Source organism: Notothenia rossii (assembly GCF_949606895.1).
Source record: "Notothenia rossii genome assembly, chromosome: 8".
Lineage (NCBI taxonomy): Eukaryota > Metazoa > Chordata > Actinopteri > Perciformes > Nototheniidae > Notothenia > Notothenia rossii.
Window position 1 is genome coordinate 43,426,118 of NC_136906.1, and position 23,956 is coordinate 43,450,073.

Consider the following 23,956-nt stretch of genomic DNA (forward strand, 5'->3'; position numbering starts at 1 on the left):
GTTGGCTGAAACAACAGTCGCCAAAGTAACACAGATATAAGACTTTATTCAATCCTAAAAGAGGTAGATCGGCGGGATAAATGGCTGTCTTTAATTAGAAGAGACCACTGGCAGCCAACATCTACCCTCAGATTGTGCAGTCTCCTATAAATTAGCACTAGCTACATTTGACCTCAAATTATGTAGCTGCTAGTGCTAGCTAGCTAATTTTTTATCTCCATTTGACAGGAAAACGCTGACAATCCAAAACACTAATCTTCAGTTGCCACAGCTAATGTTACAATTAAGCAGATAGCTGTGTCACGTCACCAAACACACGATGATCTTAGCATTATGTTAGCTAACGTTAGCTCAGCGCTAACGTTCTTCAGATTGCGTGGTACCTAGCTATGCTCTTGAAAAGCCTTCAGGCTATCTCTGGTGTATGGGGATGGATTTTGTGTACAAGATAAATGTAAATGTTGGGAAAATAAAGTTGGGGCAGACACTTAGCATAAGGGACACAATAAAGTTCAGAGTAATAAATATGGATTGCAGCAAATAATGGATGTATTTTCCAAATGTCTTTCTGTCTCACTAACGGTACATCTACACTACAGGCATCAAAAAATGCTTTCAACGCTTCGCCCATTCACTTGAATGGGGTGACGTAGGAGATTTTGAATCTTCGCCGAACTGCATTGTGGGGAGCATGGCATGGCTTTGCAAGCATCACGAGCATCTATCGGCATCAAAAGTTGAACATTGTTCAACTTTTGAGGCTTGATGCTTGGCATCAGCCAATCAAATCCCGTTTATGCAATTCCCGCCAGTACAAGCGCAAGCCAATCAAACCGCGTGTATGCTGATACCGCAGGTCTTGACTATTTTCCATATGTCATAAAATGGAGGATAAATTAATCATTGCCGTGGCAAGTGTCCCAGTACTGTATGACTGTACTCTGTTCACATACCGGGACCTAAACCGGAGGAACCAGGCATGGCGGGAGGTGGCAGAGACAGTTGGTGAAACTGGTAGGTTTTCAACTCTTTGGGGAGTTTATATCCAGTTTACTTCGTTTTAACATTGAATGGACAGCTAGTAATGTAGCATAACATATAATATATATTAATATAATAATAAAATAATAATATATATAATATATATATAATATAATAAGTATAAGCAAAATATATAACATAACGTATAATACATGCACAGCTATCAAGCATAGACAGTATATTTAGCCAGCATGTAGCATAAAAATAGCATTCATTATTGGAGGAATAATTTAGTAAATTCAAGAAATTAACTTATTTATTAACTTTATTATTTTATTTCATTTTATTAGAGGATGTGTGCAAAAAGAGATGGAAGACTCTGAGGGACAGGTTCCGCAAGGAGAAGAATATGGAGAAGGAGGCAAAAAGAAGCGGGGCAGGGTCTGCAGGGTGGTACAAACCCTGGCGTTTCATGGCAGTGATGGGGTTTTTAACCCCATTCATCATAGACCGTGCGACGTCCAGCAATGTCCCCCGGCAGACCCTGCCTCCATCCACCCTGGTGGAAGAGGAAGAGAGCCAGGTAGAGAGTGAGCCAGCCAGCCAGTCCACCAGCCAGTCCACCAGCCAGTCCACCAGTCAGCCCGCCAGTCAGCCAGTCAGCGGGGCAAAAAACGGGGGAGGGAGAGGGAGATGTCCTCGTTTGAACGAAGTCTGCTGTCTGCTGTCAGCAATTACCCAGCAATTGCCCAGCCAACCCCACCAGTGGTGGAGGAGGACGAGGACTTGCAGTTCTTTAAGAGCCTCTTGCCCACCATGAGGCTGATGACAAGGGGACAGAGGGCAAGAGTCCGCCTCGGGATACACCAGCTAATTTTTGAGGTGGATCAGGACAATTTATAATTAACATTTTTTTTCACACATACTGATCCACATTACATTTTTTTACACTCATCACACACACTTCACTCACAACATTACCAAATAAAACATTAAAGTATGTTATGACTATACTGTTTCTTCACTTGTTCATGTGGTTTGTCAGTTGCAACATACCAGAAGCTTCATGTATGTCGGTATATATATGTATATATATATATATGTGCTTTCTTCTGTAATTTTTCTTGTGAAAACCTATTGAAATTATGAGTGGTTTATCAGTAAAGACAGGGCTGAAAGAAAAAGGTTGTTAGTCATCTCATAATATAATAATATCAATTCAAGAAACATGTTTATTAGGAATGTTTGATTTTAAAATGGCTCATTTGGAATATTTGCTCTTTAAAGAAAATGGGTAGCTCTTAAAAGAGCTTTTGGTTTGGAGGAGCCATGGTGACCCTACACAACTTTATGCTGCCATGACACTACACCCTCCTCATTCAAATAGGAGCAGAAGGTCTCCCGCAGTTGGATGGATCGGCGTGTGGCGTTGTTTGAGCCCATCCTAGGTGCATCGCGCAGGGTTGGAGCGTCATCACTCGACTCTGCGACTACAGGGACGACAGGTGTGCGTGATGGCTTTCCTATTGTCTTCCTGCGGAGGAAGTTGTGCAACACACAGGTGGCCTTCACACACAACTCTGTTACCTCCGGGCTGGTGTTGATGACACGCCGGAACATTCTCCACTGTGATGCAAGGACGCCAAACGCACATTCAACAACCAACCTGGCCCGGCTGAGGCGGTAATTGAACAGCCTCCTTTCACGCGTGAGCTGACGTCCAGGGAATGGACGCAGCAGGTTGTCCAGCAGCGGAAAAGCCTCATCCCCAACAAACACATGGGGAAGAAGGCCCAGCCGCTCTGCTCCTGGGATGACGCTGTCAGGTGGTAGCTGCAGACTGCCATCTCGGAGGCCCTCTCCAAAAGCGGAATTTCGCAGGCTCCCACCGTCGCTCCTCCTTCCAAAACCTCCGACATCCACTACCGTGAAGAGGTACTGGGCATCCACGACAGCCAGCAGTACCAAGGAGTGGGAGGACTTGTAGTTGAAGTAGAGGGACCCAGAATTTGCCGGAGCCTGGATCACCACGTGCTTCCCATCAATGGCACCAACGCAATTCGGAAAGTTCCAGCGCTCCTGGAACCCAGCAGCGATGGCTCTCCAGTCCTCCGTCTGTGGTACTGGCATGGTCTCCTCAACCAGCGCGGTCCAGATGGCACTCGCAACCTCCTTCACGATGACAGCCACTGTTGCATGCCCGACCCGATAGCTGAATGCTATGGTCCTGTACGAGTCACCGGTTGCCAGGTACCTGAGAAAAAAGTAATATACATGATTAAAAAAAAAAAATGTCACACACACACACACACACACACACACACACACACACACACACACACACACACACACACACACACACACACACACACACACACACACACACACACACACACACACACACACACACACACACACACACACACACACACACACACACACACAATACTGTGTTTACCTAGCTATCTTAATTAATGTCATTCATCTGAACTAAATCACAGACTTCATTCATAATTCATCCATTGCATGCATTCTCTCTCTTTATATACAGAGTCATATTAAAGAAGTAGAAATACACAAAACGTACCGTAGGCAGATGGCGAGTCGCTCGGCGGGTCGGATTGACAAACGCATACGGGTGTCTGCCTTTGCAATCAGTGGACCCACTTTCCCGAGCAACTCGTTGAACACGTCTTTGCTCATCCTGAAGTACTGCTGAAACAGTACACCATCCAGGCGGAGCTCTTGGAAAAGAACGTGGTATTCCCCCCGTTGCAGACGTTTTCTGAGTATCGGACGTACCCAACAGCGACGCACAATACGTGGCCTCCTGCGAGACATTGCATAAACCAACGCTACCCTTCCTACAAAACCGGCATCCATTTTGGCAATAGTGGAGAAGAAGAGGGCTTTTTTTTCGCTTTGTATGCCGGGGGCGGGCGGGAGATTCCTGATTGGTTGTTGGTCGCTTTGGGCGCGAGAAATCGCCAAGCTTCAGACACGCCCAGCTTCAAGATTTTTTTATGCCTGTAGTGTAGACGTAGCGTAAGGTGTGCTGTGCTCATTGCCATGAAGCTATAATAGCTAACTAGCGCCACTAGAATCAGAAATACTGAATTTAAACGAAAATAATGCTATTACTACTTTTATGTTAGTATATATGACTACCTAGCTACGATTTGTTACAAAAATCTTAAAATATAGAAGTGAGACCCACCGTTATTGTCGTCTTCATCTCCTTCCCTGTCAGCATCCTCTTCAACGGATGAGCGGGACGGAGGGAGCGCAGGTGTTGGGCTGATGTCAGGGCTGATGATAACAGGGCTATCAGCTAACAGCTCCGGTGTTCTAGCCTCACTATCTGTAGCTGAGCTGCTGGCCGATGTAGTTCCACAAGGATGTTTATTGTAAAAGGAAATTTTAGTCTGAATGGCTCGCTTCATTCTAACAGTTCATACAATTTTTGTAATGGCAAATAGTTGAAAGTAAATTAACATTTGTCTATATGCAGTTTTTTTCCCTTATTAAGACCCGCCCTACTCTGCCTCTGATTGGTTTTTCATCAGTTCTCGCGCTGAAAACCTGACCAATCTAACCAGCGAAGGCCCGTCTACACTACAGGCATGAACAAATCTTGAAGCTAGGCGTGTCTGAAGCTTGGCGATTTTTTGCGAGCAACCAATCACATGAATCTCCCGCCCCCGACATACAAAGCAATAGCAATGTTAAAACGAAGTAAACTGGATATAAACTCTCCAAACAGGCGAAAAAACTATCAGTTTCACCCACTGTCTCTGCCACCTCCCTCCATGCCTGGTTCCTCCGGTTTGTATCCCGGTAAATAGTTTCGGTCGTAAAGAACCGGGTGATTTGCTACCGTAATATCTCGTTTGGAATATGAGGAAATGAACTGCGGTCTGGCTCTCCCAGCTTGTACGTGGTTTGATTGGCTGAGCTTGCACTGGCGGGATTTGCATAAACGGAATTTGATTGGCTGATGCCAAACATCGAGCCTCAAAAGTTGAACATTGTTCAACTTTTGATGCCGATAGATGCTCGTGATGCTTGCAAAGCCATGCCATGCTCCCCACAATGCAGTTCGGCGAATATTACAAATCTTCTACGTCACCCCATTCAAGTGAATGGGCGAAGCGTTGAAAGCATTTTTTGATGCCTGTAGTGTAGACGTACCAGGCAGAGTAGGTTTGTGTCATGAGTCTTCACAGTACTATGAAATGACATTGAGCCACTACTAAATAATGCGCACCAGCGGTGATTGAGAAGTGGGTATACGCCATGCTGTCTGAAAAATAAGTGGGTATACGCCGTATACCTGCGTATACCCTGGACTACACCACTGGGTGCAGCTGTAATAGGTTTACGTGAGCAATAGTTGCCGGCAACTAGGGCTGTCCCGAATACCATTTTTCGGGCTCCGGATATTCGGTAGTAATCAGCAGCGAATATATTCGGCCCGCGCGGGGGTAATGAGCAGCGAACCGCTTCAACACGTGTATTTCGGCTTATTCACGGCATTCATTTTTTTATTCTACAGCAGTGGTTCTCAACCTTTTTACACCAAGTACCACCTGAGAAAATAGTTGGCTCTCCAAGTACCACCATATGACCAATGTTAAAATACAGTCCATGCAGGACTCGGAGGCAAATGTATTTTTTTTTTCTCTCTCTCTCTCTCTCTCACTCTCTCTCTCTCTCTCTCTCTCTCTCTCTCTCTCACTCTCTCTCACACTCACCACAAGGGAGAATATAAAGAACAAAATAATAACTTATTCTCACACAACAAATGTCAACTGTACACACATGTCATTTCCTGGACCTATACCAAAGTGTGAATGTAGGCCTCCTGCAACAACCTACATCGTAACAGAAAATGTCCTATTGGGAATTCAGTTCTACAATAATAATGAAAGCCTCCAGGAGCAGATGAGCCTAAGGGCTAATAGCTCATCTTCAGTCTGCTGATGTTTGCTATTGCCATTTCTGTGGTGGCAAAGTAAAAAAGAAAAGAGATAAGAAAAAAGACAACAATTAAGGACAAGTGTGTGCTTTTTCAGCATTTGACCTCGGTCACAGCCTTCTCTCCATTATTTGAGCAAATGCCTTCTTCCTGAGTCACTTCTGTCCTCCATCACAGCGGCTGTGCATATATCTTTTGCGTTGCTTGCGGAGCCTGCGCTTGTGCTCGGTTGATGACTGTCCTCCTCCTCATTCACTTGTTCACTTTGGCTGGTAATATTCTCCTCTGGACCTCTCTTCCGAATACCTCCCGTTTTGAGCCACGTTTTTAACATCATTCAGCTTTCTTCTTTCTTTAGCTAGCTTGCAACGTTAGCGGGTAGTAAGGTCGTAATTAGCAACGCCAGAAATAAAATAAAATAAATGTTTTCGTTTCTAAATCTAAAAACAGCAATAGCCTATTAGAACTAATTTAAACCACAGTTTCAATTATCTCAAGCTTATTTTCATTCGTTGTAGTATTTTGATAGTATGATTTATTTTGTAATTAATGTTATTCAATCAAGCCTCAAACTGATGGCACTTGTCCCTATAGCCTGTTTTAAATTGAAGTTGTCTGAGGTCCTTACCATCAGCTGCTCTTGCAGTAATAATAGTGTACCTTAATGTCCCAAATGTGCACAATGTAGTGACTGCTTTTCGTCTTTTTGTTTACTTAGTTCTGTTTCCTGTATTTTATATGTCTGTGTTATGTGTAAAGGTTAAAGGTGGGGTACGTTTGAGAAACCGGCTTGAGATACACTTTTGTTATATTCCATGGAATGCTCTTAACATCCCGATAGCAATGAATATCTGAAGTGCTTTGACAAAAAATCCTTAAAAAATGTCATCTGTGGAAGGCTCTGTAAGGAAGTGGCATGTTTTTTCCGGTTGTGTATTTTCAAATTCTAGCTCACTCGAGCTGGTTTCTCCAAAATTACCTACCCCACCTTTGAATAAAAAAAAAAAAAAAAAATAAAAATCTTTTTTTTATTTTTTATATGTCAGATTCCTCCACGTACCACTAGCGGGAGCTGGCGTACCACCAGTGGTACGCGTACCACAGGTTAAGAACCACTGTTATACAGTATTGTTGTTTTATAGTTATTTGTTAATGTAACCCAATTTGTGTTCTTTGAAATTGAAAAGGATGTTGCATTGTGTTTGTTACTTTCGTTGCAGTTGTATATGTCTTAAATGTAATTTGGCTTGGCTTCCTATTTTTTATGGATATGCTTTTATTTTGAAGGAGAGATAGCGCTGTTTACAGGAAGTTGTTGTTGCTATGGAAACAACGTGAAGGAGATTAACGGAGAAAAGTTATATCTACATATAAAGACGGAGAAAGTAAACGATAAAGTTTATGGTTAAGTGGTAGCACCTCCCGAAGAGGCACAAGCTCTTACGTTGATATTGGAGATTTCAATAAATTCAATTTGGAAGCCGCAGTGCAGCTCAGCTGCCAAAAAAAAAAGAAAAACGAATAATGAAATTGAAACCCGAATAGTATTCCAACGAACGAATATTCGGATATTCGCATATTCGGGTACAGCCCGATGAAACAACAGCAATGAAAAATAGCATTGATGTTATGCCGTAATCTGGCATTGATGTTATGCCATAATCTGTCCCAATGAACAGATTATGGCATTTGTTATGTTTTGAAACCAAGCAAGTGAGAACATTTCAAGTGTGTTAAAAGTGCAATCCTGAAATATTTCATCCAGTCCAAAGTGGACTGTGGCAAAGAAAAGCACAAAAGCTTAAAAACTGTAGTGATAAAACAAATGAGAACATATTCTAAATCAAGGCAAAAAATTATTTGAACCAGCTCATGGTTTGAAATGGCAAACATTGAAAGGCAAAAGTATTCTTAAAACCATGTACATCATCACCTTGGTCCCATATACTCTGGGAAGAGAATATTTACTTTGCTTGAAAACTGGTATCACATCATCATGTGAGGTTGACTTTGTGACCTGGAGAACATTTCAGATGCAACATTAACTTGTTGATAAGCTTGGGATATGAGATATTTTTTTAGCCATTCGTGGTGAAGGCATCTGTGCTATTGTATGCATTATTGGACCCAACATTTCTACAGGCATGGCAGAATATGGCACTATTTTTACATGAATATTCGAGCCATTGTCTATTTTTATACCACAAGCTGCAAAATGACTCGCCACTTTACAGGCAAGTTGGGTACTTGTTTAGATATACCTGGGCAGGCTCTGTTTTGCCGAGATCCCCTGGCCTGAGGGGCGGTGGTGTTTGGGGCGACGAAGATGCTGCTCCGGGGGCGAGTCTGGTGGGAGTAAGCTAGTGTCCACGACGGAGGGTATCGTAATGTCCCCATCTGACCTGTTGCTATTGTCTGCAATAGATGCAGTGTTGCTGGCGTTTAGTGACGGTTGCTTAACCATTTTTGTATATCCTTGATTATCCTCAGATGTGTGTTGCTGTGGAAGCACTTTGGAAATGATGCACGCGCAGCGGAGCAGGTCACGCGCACCTGACACAATTTGGTGTTTGTATTTTTCGCTCCGTTCTCTTTTTTTAATTGAGGGTGCATAACATTCAACTGGGGGTGCATGCCTATGCAACCGGGCCTGCCTTTACAGCTCACTTAGACCCCGTCCACAGAGACAAACACGAAAACGAACCAAATTCGATATCAAAAAAGTCTTCCGTCCAAAAGGAATCGGCTCAAGAAACCTGTCCGTCCAAACGAGACCGCTCGACCCGCTGGAGACACTGTAATACATATAAGTAAGTAAGTATACATAGTAAGTGTACATATAAGCCAGTAAGTGGCGCTGTACTTCCGCCACAAAATACACCAAAAGCAGCGAAAAAGACCCCCCGAGCATGGTTACCATAGTTGCCTGGTTGCCCTTCTGTTTATTCTCCGCGGTGGATTTAGCAACATGTAGTCCATGTAGTTCTCCATGTCCACTTATTGCTGATGGTTGTGGTAGATGAGCTGTAGATTTTGCACTAACATCTGTATCATGGTCAGTAGCGTCTGGAGCACGAAAGCAACCCTGTGGTCTGCCATTGTTGTTGTTGTTGGCGAAACACATCAGCAATGACGCGAATGACGCGGGGGTGAGCAGCACAGGTGGGGAGACGCGGGGCTATGGCGTCATCGTTACACGGAGCCGCAAGCGTTACGTCCGCAGATCTACCCATTTTGGGATGCGTTATCGCTTGAGGGCTCTGTTTCCGCGGTTCCGTTACGTCCTCGTGTGGACGAACCATCTAGATCAGGGGTTCTCAAAGTTTTGATGAGTGAGGGCCAATTTAGGTACCCAATATTGGATTGAGGGCCGCCCAAGAAAAAACGGAACACAAAATTCCAAAACAAATCTTTTCTTTATTGCACACACACACACACACACACACACACACACACACACACACACACACACACACACACACACACACACACACACACACACACACACACACACACACACACACAACACGTACACACACACACACACACACACACACACACACACACACACACACACACACACACACACACACACACACACACACACACACACACACACACACACACACACACACACAGAGAGTATTGCGCTGGAGTTAGTGATATGCTGTGGATTTCCTGTCTTATCAGCAGGGCCCTGTTTCAGAACCAATTCCAGCTACTCAAGCACCACAGGATAGTCTCTGCAAGACAAATACAGAGAGACAGAGAGGGGGGAGGGAGAGAAAGAGACTTTTAAAATAGAAGCTTACCAAAGACCACAATAACACAGTATTCATCATCATCATTGTTATTATTATTGTTGTTGTATTTGTAACACAAATCGGCTATTATTGCCTGTCATCAACATACCTTTTCCTACTTTGAATGGGATTTATGGTGCTGTCGTCTGTTGGCTACTATTCCTTTGATGTCCGGTTCCATCTCCGTTGTTGCTATACGAAGGACAGCATGTAGATGGGCATCCGTCAGCCTGGATCTCAGCTGGGATTTGTTGATGGCCATGGTGGAGAAGGTTTTCTCACAAATGTATGTGCTTCCGAACAGAGAGGCCATTCTGATGGCATGTTGGCGAAGTGCAGGGTACGTAGATGGGGAAAGTCCTTTGTAGAACTCGATGAGATTCTTGTCTCGATATGCTGCTCTGGCCTCAGAGCTCTCCTGCAGGTCGATGAGCTCGAACTGCATTTCTGCAGGCTCTTCTTCGGGTGCACATGTGAAGGGATCTTGGAATAGGTTGAATTACTTCTCGTGGTCACTGAAGTCCGAGAAGCGGTGGTGGAATTCCTCTTGGAGTTTTTCCATGAGGTTGTGGTTCTTGTCTGAACACAGGTGATGTAAAACGTCACATTCAACTGCGAGCACCTTGCAGGTGGGGAAATGGGTTAGATCCCCCTCTCTGAGCTGTCCCTGCACTAGTTGAAGTTTTCGCTGGAAAGCTTTGACGCTTTCAAACAATGTGGAAATGAGCTTCCCATGGCCCTGCAGCTTCACATTGAGATCGCTGAGAAAGGTGTTCAGGTCAACAAGGAACGCTAGGTCACAAAGCCATTCAGTGTCACTTAACTGTGGCAGATCTTGTCCTTTTGATTGCATGAACCCAGCGATTTCTTTCCTCAAATTAAAAAAAAACGCTTCAGTGTGGCACCTCTGCTCAGCCACCTGACAGCAGTGAAGTATATGACGTCACCAAATTCAGCCTCTGATTGCACCAAAAAAGTTTTGAATTGAAGGTGATTCAGACCTCTGGACTTTATGAAATTCACTGTCTTGACAACAATGTCCATGACATGTTTCATTTCAAGCGTATGAGCAGCAAGGGCTTCTTGGTGAATTATGCAGTGATATTTGATTAGGTTCTCACCTCCGTTATTGGCCACTTTGTCGCTGAGCAAAGAGACAGCGCCCGCCTTTCTCCCGACCATGGCTGGCGCTCCATCTGTTGTGACACCGACCATGGATGTCAGCTCCACATTGTATGCATCGAGACTACGACACACAGCATCACAAATGTCGATTCCCCTTGTTCTGTCTTTGATACTCTCCATGCTTAGCAGTTCCTCGCCTATTTCAAAGTCCTCCGTGACCGTTCGAATGAAAATCAGCAGTTGTGCAGTATCAGAAATGTCTGTACTCTCATCCAGTGCTATAGAAAAGGACCCCTTGCCTAGGCCTTCCACACGTAGTCCCAATTGCTCTTTGAGATCATTGGCCAGATCTTCGATTCGTCGTGTCACTGTGTCATTCGATAAACTTATGTCACGGAACTTTGACTTTTGTTCAGGCCATACAATGTCAGCCACTTTCAAAATGCAGTCTCGCACGAATTCTCCATCACTGAACGGCTTGCTCCGCCTGGCAATTTCGTGAGCTACCACATAGCTAGCCTGTGTTACAGCTTCACCGGATTTTGCAAGATTTGTGAAAACTGACTGCTGGGCAGTTAAACCTCTTTGAAGTTGTTCAAGTTTAGTTCTGCGCTACTTGCCCATGAACTTGTCATACATTTTATGATTGGTATCATAATGGCGTTTTATGTTATACTCCTTGAGCATTGCATTCACCTGCTTGCAGATGAGGCATATCACTTTATCCGACCCCTGAGGTAAAACGAAGTAAGCGTTGCTCCATTTCTCCTGGAACTTCCTTTTCTCCTCACTGACAAAACGTTTTTTACGCGACGGCCCTGGCTCCTCCATCTCGCTTACACAACGAAAACTTCCAACAAATTTTGTTTCCGCTGTTCACGTGAACACTTTGCCGCCTTTGGGACGTGCATCCAATCAGGGAGTGAGTTTGGGGATGCTCGCGCTGGGGGTATTCAGTGGAAATAACAGTGTGCCTGAGTGTGGACGTTGGGAGAGACAGCTTGTTGTTTTATTATTGTATAACCGGACTTTTGTGTGCGTTCATATACTTAACCACACACGCAAACACACACACTCTTTCTCTGCCGTTACATAGCAGACACTACTTTATCTGTCAAGTTGTCTCCGATGCCACCACAACTTCCTGTCAAACACGTTATCTCGCCTTCAAAATAAAAGCATGCAAACGGAACTGGAAGTTAACCTAAATTAAATCCAAAATACACATAAAACTACAACGAAGGCAACAAAAACAATGCAACATCTCCTTCAGTCTCAGAGGACACAAAGTTGGGTTATCTACAGACAGTGACTTGCTAAAATCGCTAGCTAACTCCCGTTTCTGATAACTTACAACAGATTTTCCGCTTAACTGCAACTCGCAAGATTTGCGAGATTTGCGAGATTCAGGTTACCAAATAAGGAGTGAGAGTGACGCGTAGAGGAACCGGAAGCTGCGCTAGCCTCCGGTGGCTACCATAATGCTATCATTTAGTTTCTCCGATTTTTGCACAAAAATGGATTGATGGACCATCAATAAATAAGCCATGCCTGCTTCATGTATGGAAGAGGACCAGCGCCTCAAGAAAGCAATCATATCATCAGGTGTGGTCTCTAACATTTATAAATTATTATCTAGGGCTGCCCCGAATACCTATTCTCCTGTCCAACTGTCCTGGGAGCATACCTTGAATATCTCTCTGTCTGCTTTGCAATGGAACTCCATTTGGCAGTCAGCTATGTTCTCTTCTAAATGTGTAAGATTCAGGATCATACAGTTCAAAATTCTCAATAGAGCTTACATCACCCCTGTTACAAAATCCAAGACGGACAATAAACACAGAGATTTATGCTGGCATGAATGTGGCAAGCGAGGTACATTGTTGCAAAAAAAACTTTGGTCAGAAGTAATATCCTTATTGTCTGAATCTTTAAAAGTTAATTTCCCTACATGTCCCATTGCATGTCTACTGGGTCTCAAGCCAGGTGGCAATCCTGCAAGGACTACCGATCGGCTCTGGACATTGGCCTGTTTAGCCACAAAAAGACTCATCCTATTAAACTGGAAGGAACGCAAACCAGCCTGCTTTACTAGGGACTCATGGCTGAGGGAGTATCTGGACCTACTGAACATGGAGCGTGCAGCTTCTCTGCTGGGCGATTTTGAGGGGAGACAGGAGGATTGCGGTTAACTGTCCGCAGCTCTCCTATCTAACCCTGTCAATATGGCATCTCCTGTGTAATGTATAATGTATTGTGTATGTAATGTCCTGTGTATGTCACAATCAGCTGTCTTAGGAAGTCATCCTTGCATCCACCCCCCCCCCCCCCCTCCCCCATTACGTTTTGTTTAGTTGTTTGTTGTTACATGTTTTGATGTACGGTTTGTTATCTGGAGCAATGTCTGTTAAATTTTTTTTTTTTTTTACTGTACTTGGGGTTTAACAGGTTAACTATCGCGGGCCGCCAGAAACATTTCCGAGGGCCGCCATTGGCCCGCGGGCCGCACTTTGAGAACCCCTGATCTAGATAAAGATAAAGAACTGTAGCGGATACAACCCGTTTCGTCTCCGTGTGGACGGGGCCTAAAAAACATGGTTCACTGAGAACTACACCTGCAGACTATTCTGTGTTGAATATGGCGTGTGTGTTACATGTTGTGTTACATGTTGTGATCATGGATGTTGCCCTTTGTTTTTGTTATGTGATTGTGATGTGCTATATGTGACATGTAGTAACGTGTGTTTGCATTTTATTGTTCTCTTTTATCCTTTCGCCTCTATCTACTTTTTTTTATAACTAATGCTGTTGAAGTATTGTGATTTTAAAGGTGTCCATTATCATCTGGACAACAGCTGGAAATTAGCGATGTTGGCTAAAGCTGCCCCATTTGTCAACGACACTATAAACAAATAAACTCAACGTTTGTAAATTGGCCCTGCCATTAGCTGGTTCCTCCCCATTCACTGAGCTCACTGCATGTCACTGGTCTGCACAGGAAAGGATCACAAGACAGAGAGACAGAACCACTTATGTGGAACACCTTTTAGCCCTTAGTTCTGTAAACCCCTGAGCAAATAAGAACATTTGTGTTTTTAAAACAAAACTAAGAGACTGAATGTTGATGGAAACATTCCAAAGAATCCTGTGCTAAAGATCCACATTATAGGGATATGAGAAGTGACACAAACCTATTTAAGGCTTTACCAGCAAAGTGTTGTGCATTTCTACATGTTTCTGTTAATGATCCATGAAAAGACTTGAACTGTTGTGTGTGCCGCCAGCAGAACTACGTCAGGTCTGGGTGAAGGAGGAAAAGTCTGAGCAGCCTCCGGTAGATGGAAGGACAAAGGTTTGGTTTGGGGAATAACACGGGCGAAGAAGAGTGACAAAAATACAGACTGGACAAGTTAGAGGCTGGTGCATTTGCCAGGGGGGGGGGGGTCCTACCAAAATGTAAGCAAACTTATACACAAACTCAAAACAAATGTTCTATTACAACGCAGGGCTAGCTCAAAGGCACACAGCACTTGATACAGTCTATTATTTTAGTGCCTGTTTTTGTCAACATCCTTATTATGCTTACTGATCCCTATTCTGTAGCCCTCATTGGACAGCTGTGTTTACTCTCCGAAACATGGCTAGTCGCTTAACATCATCCATGTGGACTTTAGTTTGTTCATGCTTTTTAGTTTTTTCTGATATGTGCTTTAAAGGTCCCATGTCATGCTTTTCCGGTTATTAACCGTCCCCTTGTGTGTTATGTAAACAGTCTGCAGAGTCACAAACCCTCAAAGTACACCCTGTTGCGAGTAAAACTCTAACACAGAAAAGACCTGTCAATGCTGCCCCAGAACGCCTCGTTGGAGATTTCTCTTTTTCCATTGTTTTCTTCTTAAAGTGTAGTAAGTACAGTGACGTATTGGGTATAGTGACTTCCTCACACACACACACACACTCAATCTTTTCTCAGCATCAGCTCCGCGGATTTCTCTGCCTGAACTCAGCCTGAACTCAGCCTGAGACTGCGAGATGCGGCGGGGCTCGTTCTGGGCTCGTTCTGAGCACACACGCAGACTCACGGCCCCCAGACCCCACGCAGCATTCTCATTTGTTTGTCATTGCTGGTGTCATTTTCTGGTTGCTAACGCCATTGTAACACAATGTTCCGCTGTAACGGTGGTGGACTCATCAGAACAGAGTGGGCGAGTTGATCAATCAGAGCACAGTGGGCTCACAGGGAGGGGGAGGGGGGGGGGGGGGGGGGGGGCAGGAGCTCCAACAAGCCGTGTAGGACAGAGAGTGAACACACATACTATACAGAGATGCTGTATGAGAAACCAATGTGAGTTTGGAAAATTGAACAATATAAATCTATTTTAGTAGACCTCAACAATGGAATTATGATCAGTACACTGTAAAAAATGGCTGTGAAATCCACAGTTATTTACAGTGTTTGTGCACAGTAAATTACTGTATACCATTTTAGAGTATAATACCCTGTTTCCAACCAAAAATTACAGCAACTCTGGAGTTAATGTAGAAATAGCAGTAGTAACGTCCCAACTGTGTAAAATCACAGTAACCAACAATGTAGGCTACTGTAGAAGATCACAGTAACCAACAATGTACTGTAGATATTCACAGTAACCAACAATGTACTTTAGATAATCACAGTAACCAACAATGTACTGTAGAAGATCAAAGTAACCAAAAAATGGAATACTTATTGGAATTATTGGTGGAAAGGTTTCCTCACAAAATGCAATATTCATTACCGGCAGAACTGTGTGCACACTGCACGGTGCTGCAGCATGTCTTTGAGCGAGAGAGAGATGCAGCGTGTCTGTGAGGCCTCGCCCCCGCACGCAGGTGAGAGAGAGAGATCTCTTTTAAAATATATTGAAAGTTAGAAACGGAGATGGTTAGATAAAATGTGCACGATAACGTTTATGTAGCATTTCTTTATTGTCGAAATGATGACATTTCATAACGGGATCAAATCAAAGTGAATGGCCTGCTGCTGCTGAATGCATGGGGCAAGTGACTGGAAACAGTTTTAAAAGTTATTACATCGTTTCAGATAATAAATAATAATGATAATTCATTCTATTTAGGGGCACCTTTTAAAGCACCCAAGGACACCTTACAATTCAGAACATATTCCAAGGTTTTAAAAGAGTACAGAGAATGCAGTCCGGGTGATGTTTTTTATGTGGGGCGCAGATGAGAGGGAGCTGTCCAGAATGACACCAAGATGTTGTGTTTGAGTTCTTGATAAGCCATTAAAACAGTAACTTAAGTGTCTCCTGTTGACCAAAACATACCCATCTGTTATGGAAAAATAAAGTGTGGCAAAAGTATTCTAAAAGTAATCTGACACGTAACTGTAACTGTATGCTGATTACTTTCAGAGTATGTATTCAGTATTCAGTAACTGATTACATTTAAAAAGTAACCCTCCCAACCCTGCCTAGAAGTGATCCTTCGTTAGCGTGAAGAGTCTGCTAAGCTTTATGCGGTCCGCAGTACCTGAGCGTGCTCCACTAGCACACCCCCCCCCCCCTTCCCTTCTGGGCTATATAAAAATTGCTGGCCCGCGATAGTGTCTATTGGAATACATTTTGGCCCTTGGATAAATGTAGTTGGTGATCCCTGCTGTAGATATTCACAGTAAACATCAATGTACTGTCGATAATCACAGTAACCATCTGTCACGATTCTCATGTTATGTCACGTTTATAGTTTTGTGGGTTTGGGTGTTTTTGCTGTTTTCCATGTCATGTTTTGCTTTGGGTTATTGTCTGGTCCTTTTCCCTGTGTTTTCCTCTTTTCATTAGTTTCCCTGGTGTGTCTAATTGTCTGATTATGTTCACCTGGGCCCCTGTGTTTTCTCCTCCCTCCTCACCTGTGTCTTGTTGTGTGATTGAGTCTTGTGTGTATTTAAGTTCTGGGTTGTCTGTCTGTCTTGGTCGGTTCGTCTTGTTCCCTGACTAGTTCTGCGGTGAGTGTTCTGTTTGTGTCATTGTACATTTATCTCATAGCCTTGAAATAAAGGAAGTTCAGTTTATATCTGCATTTGGGTCCTGCTTGTTTCACAAACCGGGACAGTACGAACCGACCTTAAAATGGACCCAGCAGATCTTTTGAAGCTACAGGCGGAACGTCTTGGATATTCTCTGGAGTATATTTTTTATACGTGGAAAGGCGCCTCATCTCGACGGGGTAGAGAGGCTGCGTTGAAGGAGGCACGTCAGGAGGTTGCTCGCAAGCCCTGGCTCTGGAGCTTGTTGCCCGAGTGGCTTAGGATTTTTTCACGTAGCCCTGAGAGCCAGTCCTCATGTTCTGACCCTTTCTTGGGGTCTGGTCTGGAGTTTGGGGGTCCACGAAGCCTCCAAAAAACTCCTAAGAGACGCAAGGCCAGGGTTCCGCGCCCAACAGCCATGGTTCCGGCTCCAGCGCCAGACCCAGCAGCCGTTGCTCCGTGCTCCAGTGCCGGCCCATGCAGCTTTCCTTCCATACTCCATTACCTGGCTTACACAGCCAGGGTCCAGGCTTCTGCTCCGCGCCCAGCAGCCAGGGTTCCGGCTCCAGAACCGGACCTTACAGCCATGTTTCCGGCTCCAGAACCGGACCTTACAGCCATGTTTCCGGCTCCAGAACCGAACCTTACAGCCATGTTTCCGGCTCCAGAACCGGACCTTACAGCCATGGTCCCGGCTTCAGTGCCGGCTCCAGTAACCATGGCCCCGACTCCGGCTCCTCGTCACCTGCTGACTCATCGGCCGACGCCAGCTCCTCGAGTCCTGTCGGCGTACCGGCCGACTCCAGCACCTCGTCTCCGGTTGGCTGTCTGTCCGACGCCAGCTCCCCGAGTCCTGTCGGCGTACTGGCCGACTCCAGCACCTCGTCTCCGGTTGGCTGTCCGTCCGACACCAGCTCCCCGAGTCCTGTCGGTGTACCGGCCGACTCCAGCACCTCGTCTCCGGTTGGCTGTCCGTCCGACGCCAGCTCCCCGTGTCCTGATGGCTGTCCGTCCGACGCCAGCTCCCCGTGTCCTGTCAACATACCGGCCGACTCCAGCACCTCGTCTCCGGTTGGCTGTCCGTCCGACGCCAGCTCCCCGTGTCCTGATGGCTGTCCGCCCGACGCCAACTCCATGTCTTGTCACGTTGGAGGTCCCGCAGACTACTCTTCTGCCGGGGGTCCTGCCAACTCCATGTCTGGTCCCGTTGGAGGTCCCGCAGACTACTCTTCTGCCGGGGGTCCTGCCAACCCCATGTCCTGAGCCGTTGGAGGTCCCGCAGACTGCTCTTCTGCCGGGGGTCCTGCCAACCCCATGTCCTGTGCCGTTGGAGGTCCCGCAGACTACTCTTCTGCCGGGGGGCCTGCCAACTCCATGTCGTGTCCCGTTGGAGGTCCCGCAGACTACTCTTCTGCCGGGGGTCCTGCCAACCCCATGTCCTGAGCCGTTGGAGGTTCCGCAGACTGCTCTTCTGCCGGGGGTCCTGCCAACTCCATGTCTTGCCACTTTGGAGGTCCCGCCGACTGCTTTTCCGCTGGGGGTCCTGCCAACTCCATGTCCTGTCGCGTTGGGGATTCCGCCGACTGCTCTCCTGCCGGGGGTCCTGCCGATCCTGTGTCCTCTTCCATGGGGGATCTTGCCGACACCGGCTCCTGACCGGCCTCCGGAGGTGTCTGGTCTTCACCCCTCCTCGGACTCTGCCTTGCCCCCGGGCCGTCCGACCGAGATTCCCTCCATGGACTCTGCCTTGCCCCCGGGCCGTCCGCCCGAGACCCGTCCTCCAGACCCCTCCACCCACCCTGCTGGACTTTTGTTTTTTTGGGACGTCTGGAATCCGTCCCTTGAGGGGGGGGTTATGTCACGATTCTCATGTTATGTCACGTTTATAGTTTTGTAGGTTTGGGTGTTTTTGCTGTTTTCCATGTCATGTTTTGCTTTGGTTTATTGTCTGGTCCTTTTCCCTGTGTTTTCCTCTTGTCATTAGTTTCCCTGGTGTGTCTAATTGTCTGATTATGTTCACCTGGGCCCCTGTGTTTTCTCCTCCCTCTTCACCTGTGTCTTGTTGTGTGATTGAGTCTTGTGTGTATTTAAGTTCTGGGTTGTCTGTCTGTCTTGGTCGGTTCGTCTTGTTCCCTGACTAGTTCTGCGGTGAGTGTTCTGTTTGTGTCATTGTACATTTATCTCATAGCCTTGAAATAAAGGAAGTTCAGTTTATATCTGCATTTGGGTCCTGCTTGTTTCACAAACCGTGACACCATCAATGTACTGTAGACCATCACAGTAACCATCAATGTACTGTAGACCATCACAGTAACCTACAATGTACTGTAGATAATCACAGTAACCATCAATGTACTGTCGATAATCACAGTAACCATCAATGTACTGTAACCATCAATGTACTGTAGAACATCACAGTAACCTACAATGAACTGTAGATAATCACAGTAACCATCAATGTACTGTAGATATTCACAGTAACCAACAATGTACTGTAGATATTCACAGTAACCAACAATTTACTGTAGAAGATCAAAGTAACCAAAAAAGAAAGGACCAACCGAAAAACCCCATTTATAGCTAAAATAAACCAACATATTTTTCTTAATATATATCATCTTGATGCAGTGTAATTACTAGTTTGGCTAGATATTTTATATACTTCGTAGATATATATTATTTGTAAGACCCTATGTCTTTGCAAACCGGAAGAACTACAAATGTGGTGCTGATTTATACAAAGAATGTGTCTTTGCACCTTAAAAACGCAACACAGAGGAATGAAAATAGACAAAAGTAAGGTAATAATCATCATTTTTATTATTATTGTGGCGGCTCCAAAGTAGACGAGAATAGCTGATTGCAGCTGGGGGAGGTCTCAAAAAGCTTGCCTGAAGTCGGACAGCTCGGAGTCGGCTTGACTCGGTTTACAATGGCGGAATTTGCGTTCTTCGTTGCAGATGAACAATTATTGTATCACTACAAATGAATGACTCAAGTGTCTGTTCATTTAAAAACAAATCAATACAAGGGGGATTGAATCCTACATGTAAAAGACAGAACCACTACTTTGCAAAACTACTTCCATCAGTGGTCTTGACCAGTTTGCATTTATAAAGAATGCCCAATTGTGTTTAATCGTTAATGTCAGAGTAAATACGTACTAAGTAAATACATTTGTTGCTGCTCAAGATTAGATTCAACTTCATTGTTATTGCATAGATTACAGGTACTGAGACAACAAAATGCAGTTTAGCTTCTAACCAGTAGTAAAAAAAAGCAGTAAAGTGAAAAGTAATGTACACAATCTACAGAATAACATTTAGAATGAATTGAATGATGAATAAACAGTGAAGGGTATGAACAACAGGACACAGGAGTGGTTTAAATAAACTGGGTTTTTTATTTACCCAAAAGTTCACAGAAAACATCATAAATCAATAATTTCTAATAACTAGGCTGATAAAAGAGGTCAACAGAGAATACTAGTGATGGCAGTTTGACACTGAAGCTTCGAACGGAGCTTCAACCCTGGACTTCCTATTCCATAGAAGCAGTGCTTCGAATCTTGCTTCAAATCACTTGACATATGACGTCCGAAGCAGCAACTGCTTCAAATCCCGCAACATGTGACGTCCGAACTAGCAACTGCTTCATTTCCTGAATGAATCACTTGACTGGTTCGCGGTCCAATCACGCGATTCAATGCACTGCCTCGTCTCTATTCTGACAGGTGACAGGTTGAAACAGTTTCAAACTTGAGCGCTTCAAAACTATATAACCGCTCTAAACAATGCGCAATGTGTGGGTTGTTGTCGTAGTTTGCGTTGTTGCTGTTGAGTTGTTGTTGGTATTGCATTTGAATTGTATCATTCATTATAGAGCAAGCCAGGAAGAAAGATAGGTCGTTCTGGCTCGTGAAACACTTCGAAATGTGGAGAAGTTGTGAACAAAAAGACAATGAGAAATATAAAAACACTTCAATAGTTTAAGGAATAGATGGCCCAGTTGATGGATCCGGCGGCCAGGATGCGGAGATGTCTTCCATGCAGCTGGTTCAAAGCCCGGAATAGTTAAACTTTTAATCATTGCTTTTCAACTTTAATACTTTAATAACTGATAAAAGGCCCTCTCCACCCAAAAAAATATCCAGCACTCTCCAGTCTCTTCTCAATAACCCAATACACACAATTATCAATCTTTAATTGCAAATAGAACATGATATTCAGTCTTAGTGTGTGTGTGTGCATCGAATATTTTTCAATGCAAAGATATGTTAAACCCACTGCAGCCTTGCACTTCGCCAGGAGAGGTCGCTGTAACTGAAGCTTCGAGAAATTAACCTATTTCCGACACAATTGTCCAAGTGGCTCGATGCTTCATTCAAAGCTTCATTTTGCCATCACTAGAGAATAGCTCAAAGAAACATGGCATCAACTTAACACTTAAGTGTTAACTAGTGATGTTACGTATTGCGCCGAGGCTTCGGAGCGTTTGTCGAGTAATCCCCGAAGCTTTTTGTGAAGCATGTATCGGGGCTTGTATCGTTTTGGGCCAGTGACTTCATCGATGACAAACGAAGCCTCGCTGCCTGTCGATACCACGTGACTGCTTCAGGAAGCGATTCAGATCGGTTGAACCGTTGAACCACAACGCTCAATATTCTGCCCTTGCGTATGCATCGCACTGCATAGCTTCACAAATAGCGAACAAAGACTCAGAAGACAGTTGTTGAGTTGACCATTTACTGAGGCTTGAAATTGTAAAACTGCAAGAATAAACTGAAAAATACAACACAAGTTACGCAATTGAAATAATACATGTGCAACATAATGAAAAATAGAGTGCAGTATAATCAACAGCCTCTGCTAAGAATGAGCTATGTCCGTTAGCTTAGCAGCTAGTTAGCTTATCTAAAACATTGAAACCACACAATCAATTAAACCACATTTTTGAAACATAACTTGGCACACAGGTAAGTTTGTATACTTACAGACAGATCTACTCCAAGGATTAAAACAAAATGATCTGTGGCATAGAACTGAACTACGATGTGCTCTGCATGGCTTTGCTGTGTAAACTAAAACACAAGAAGGAGAGTCACGCTATCTGGTGCCTTAAAGCTACAGTACCGCATTTTACACTGTGGGGTCAGAACACTCCCCGCTTGGTAAACCTTTTTACAACTATTTATATCTCTTTACCCTTGGTATCAGTAACACCACATCGTTGATGGGCCTAAGGTACTCTTTCGCTGTCCCTTGACCTAAGGTCTTCACCATGACCTTTCGCACCTTTCCGTCCGAACTTGGAATGGCCTTTACTATCAGACCAAGAGGCCAGTCATTACGTTGTGCTTGAACGTCCTTTAACAAAACAACGTCACCGTCCTGGAGATTAGGCCGCTCCTCGGTCCACTTCCTCCGAGGCTGAAGGGTTGCCAGATACTCCTGCTTCCACCGTTTCCAGAAGGAGTTCGCCAAGCTCTGAACCTGGCGCCACTGTACCTTACATAGGTGATCCAGTTCAAAGTCCCCCGGGGGTGTGGGTGTCACACTCGCCTTCTGGGTTAGAAGAGTAGCAGGTGAGAGTATCTCAGGAAAGTCTGTATCATAAGAGATGGGAACCAGAGGCCTGGCGTTAAAGATGGCCATAACTTCAGCCATCAAAGTTGCCAGGACTTCATGGGTCAGTTTATCCTTATTCTTCAACAGCAGTGCATCAAGGACCCGTCGAGCCACACCAATCATCCTCTCCCAAGCTCCACCCATATGTGAGGAATGAGGTGCGTTAAATATCCATGTACAACCATGGTCTTGCAGATAGTCCTTGATCTCAGGATCGTCCGTGTTTATCTGAAGCTCTCTGTATACTCCAATAAAGTTTGTGCCTCTGTCTGACCTGAGGTGTTTGACAGGTCCACGAATCGACAGGAAGCGCCTCAAGGCATAAATGAAACTTGAGGTGGACATGGTTTCAATAACCTCCAAGTGAACAGCTCTTGTACTGAGACATGTGAAAATGACTGCCCATCTTTTACTCTCAGCAGCACCACCTCTTGTGCGACGAGTTATCACACTCCATGGACCAAAGACATCAAGCCCTACATGTGTAAAAGGTGGATCCATGGACAGTCTGTCAGCAGGCAGATCGGACATTTTCTGAACCTCAAACTTGCCTCTCAACTTCTTGCAGATGACACATTTGAATATTATACTCAAAATCAGCCTATTCTCTCCTACTATCCAGACACCGGCAGTGCGCAGTGCGCCCTCTGTTAAATGGCGACCTTGGTGAGCTGCTTGATCATGATAGTGTCGGACTAAGAGAGTGATAACATGATGACTGGCTGGCAGGATGAGTGGATGTTTCTCTTGGTCTTCCAATTGGGTTTTATGGATGCGACTCCCAACTCTCAGCAATCCATCCTTGTCAAGAAATGGGTCCAGTTTCACAAGAGAGCTGTGGCTATGAACATTAATGCCCTGAGTTGCGCAGTCCACCTCGTTCTTGTAAACATCCTGCTGCACTGCCTTCAAGATGATTGTTTTGGCCTGAGAGAGCTCTGAGGTGTGTGACTGTTTGCAGTGATGCCATCCATTGCACTCTACAGTGTGAGACTTGCTGGAATAGGACTTGGTTACAAGAATGAGTGTTGCCATACCTCTTACTAGAGCCTTCCAAGTAGAGAAATGTTTGAACCGTTGTGATCCGAGGCTCTGCTCTGTGACCTTGGTTGCAAGAGAGAGAACTTGAGTATACATTTCTTTATCAGTCTCTGGTTGCACAAGTTCAAATGATTCAGTCTTATTTTCTACAAGACCTGAGTACTTCTACTTTTACTCAAGTACAAGATCTGAGTACTTCTACTTTTACTCAAGTACAATATATATATACTTATACCACCTCTGTTTATAGCCTATGAAAAAAACTATTAGAAATAGAAGGCAAAAGCTAACGTTAGCAGATAGTGACAATGTATTCTAGCTAGCTAGCTCAACGATTCCTTAAATAATATTGCCACAGAAAAACTTTTCAGTTCAC

At 44.6% G+C, this 23,956-nt stretch overlaps 1 protein-coding gene across 1 annotated transcript; it reads right to left on the reverse strand.

Annotated features, from left to right (window-relative positions):
• Window positions 1-2,154: 2,154 nt before the first annotated feature.
• Window positions 2,155-3,719, reverse strand: LOC307016470 (uncharacterized protein). The gene is made up of 2 exons (XM_079645591.1): window positions 3,569-3,719; window positions 2,155-3,235 (listed from the first exon to the last, which is right to left on the reverse strand). The coding sequence occupies exons 1-2, from the start codon at window positions 3,682-3,684 to the stop codon at window positions 2,320-2,322; spliced, it is 1,032 nt and encodes a 343-aa protein (XP_079501717.1). The 5' UTR covers window positions 3,685-3,719; the 3' UTR covers window positions 2,155-2,319.
• Window positions 3,720-23,956: the final 20,237 nt, after the last annotated feature.

What these genes read in the sequence shown, in the direction of transcription:
- LOC307016470 (XM_079645591.1), bottom strand. Translation starts at nt 3,684, where the DNA reads ATGAGCAAAGACGTGTTCAACGAGTTGCTCGGGAAAGTGGGTCCACTG. An exon ending in CGACTCGCCATCTGCCTACG is followed by an intron (nt 3,236 to 3,568) that starts GTACGTTTTGTG and finishes CTTTTTTCTCAG; the next exon opens with GTACCTGGCAACCGGTGACT.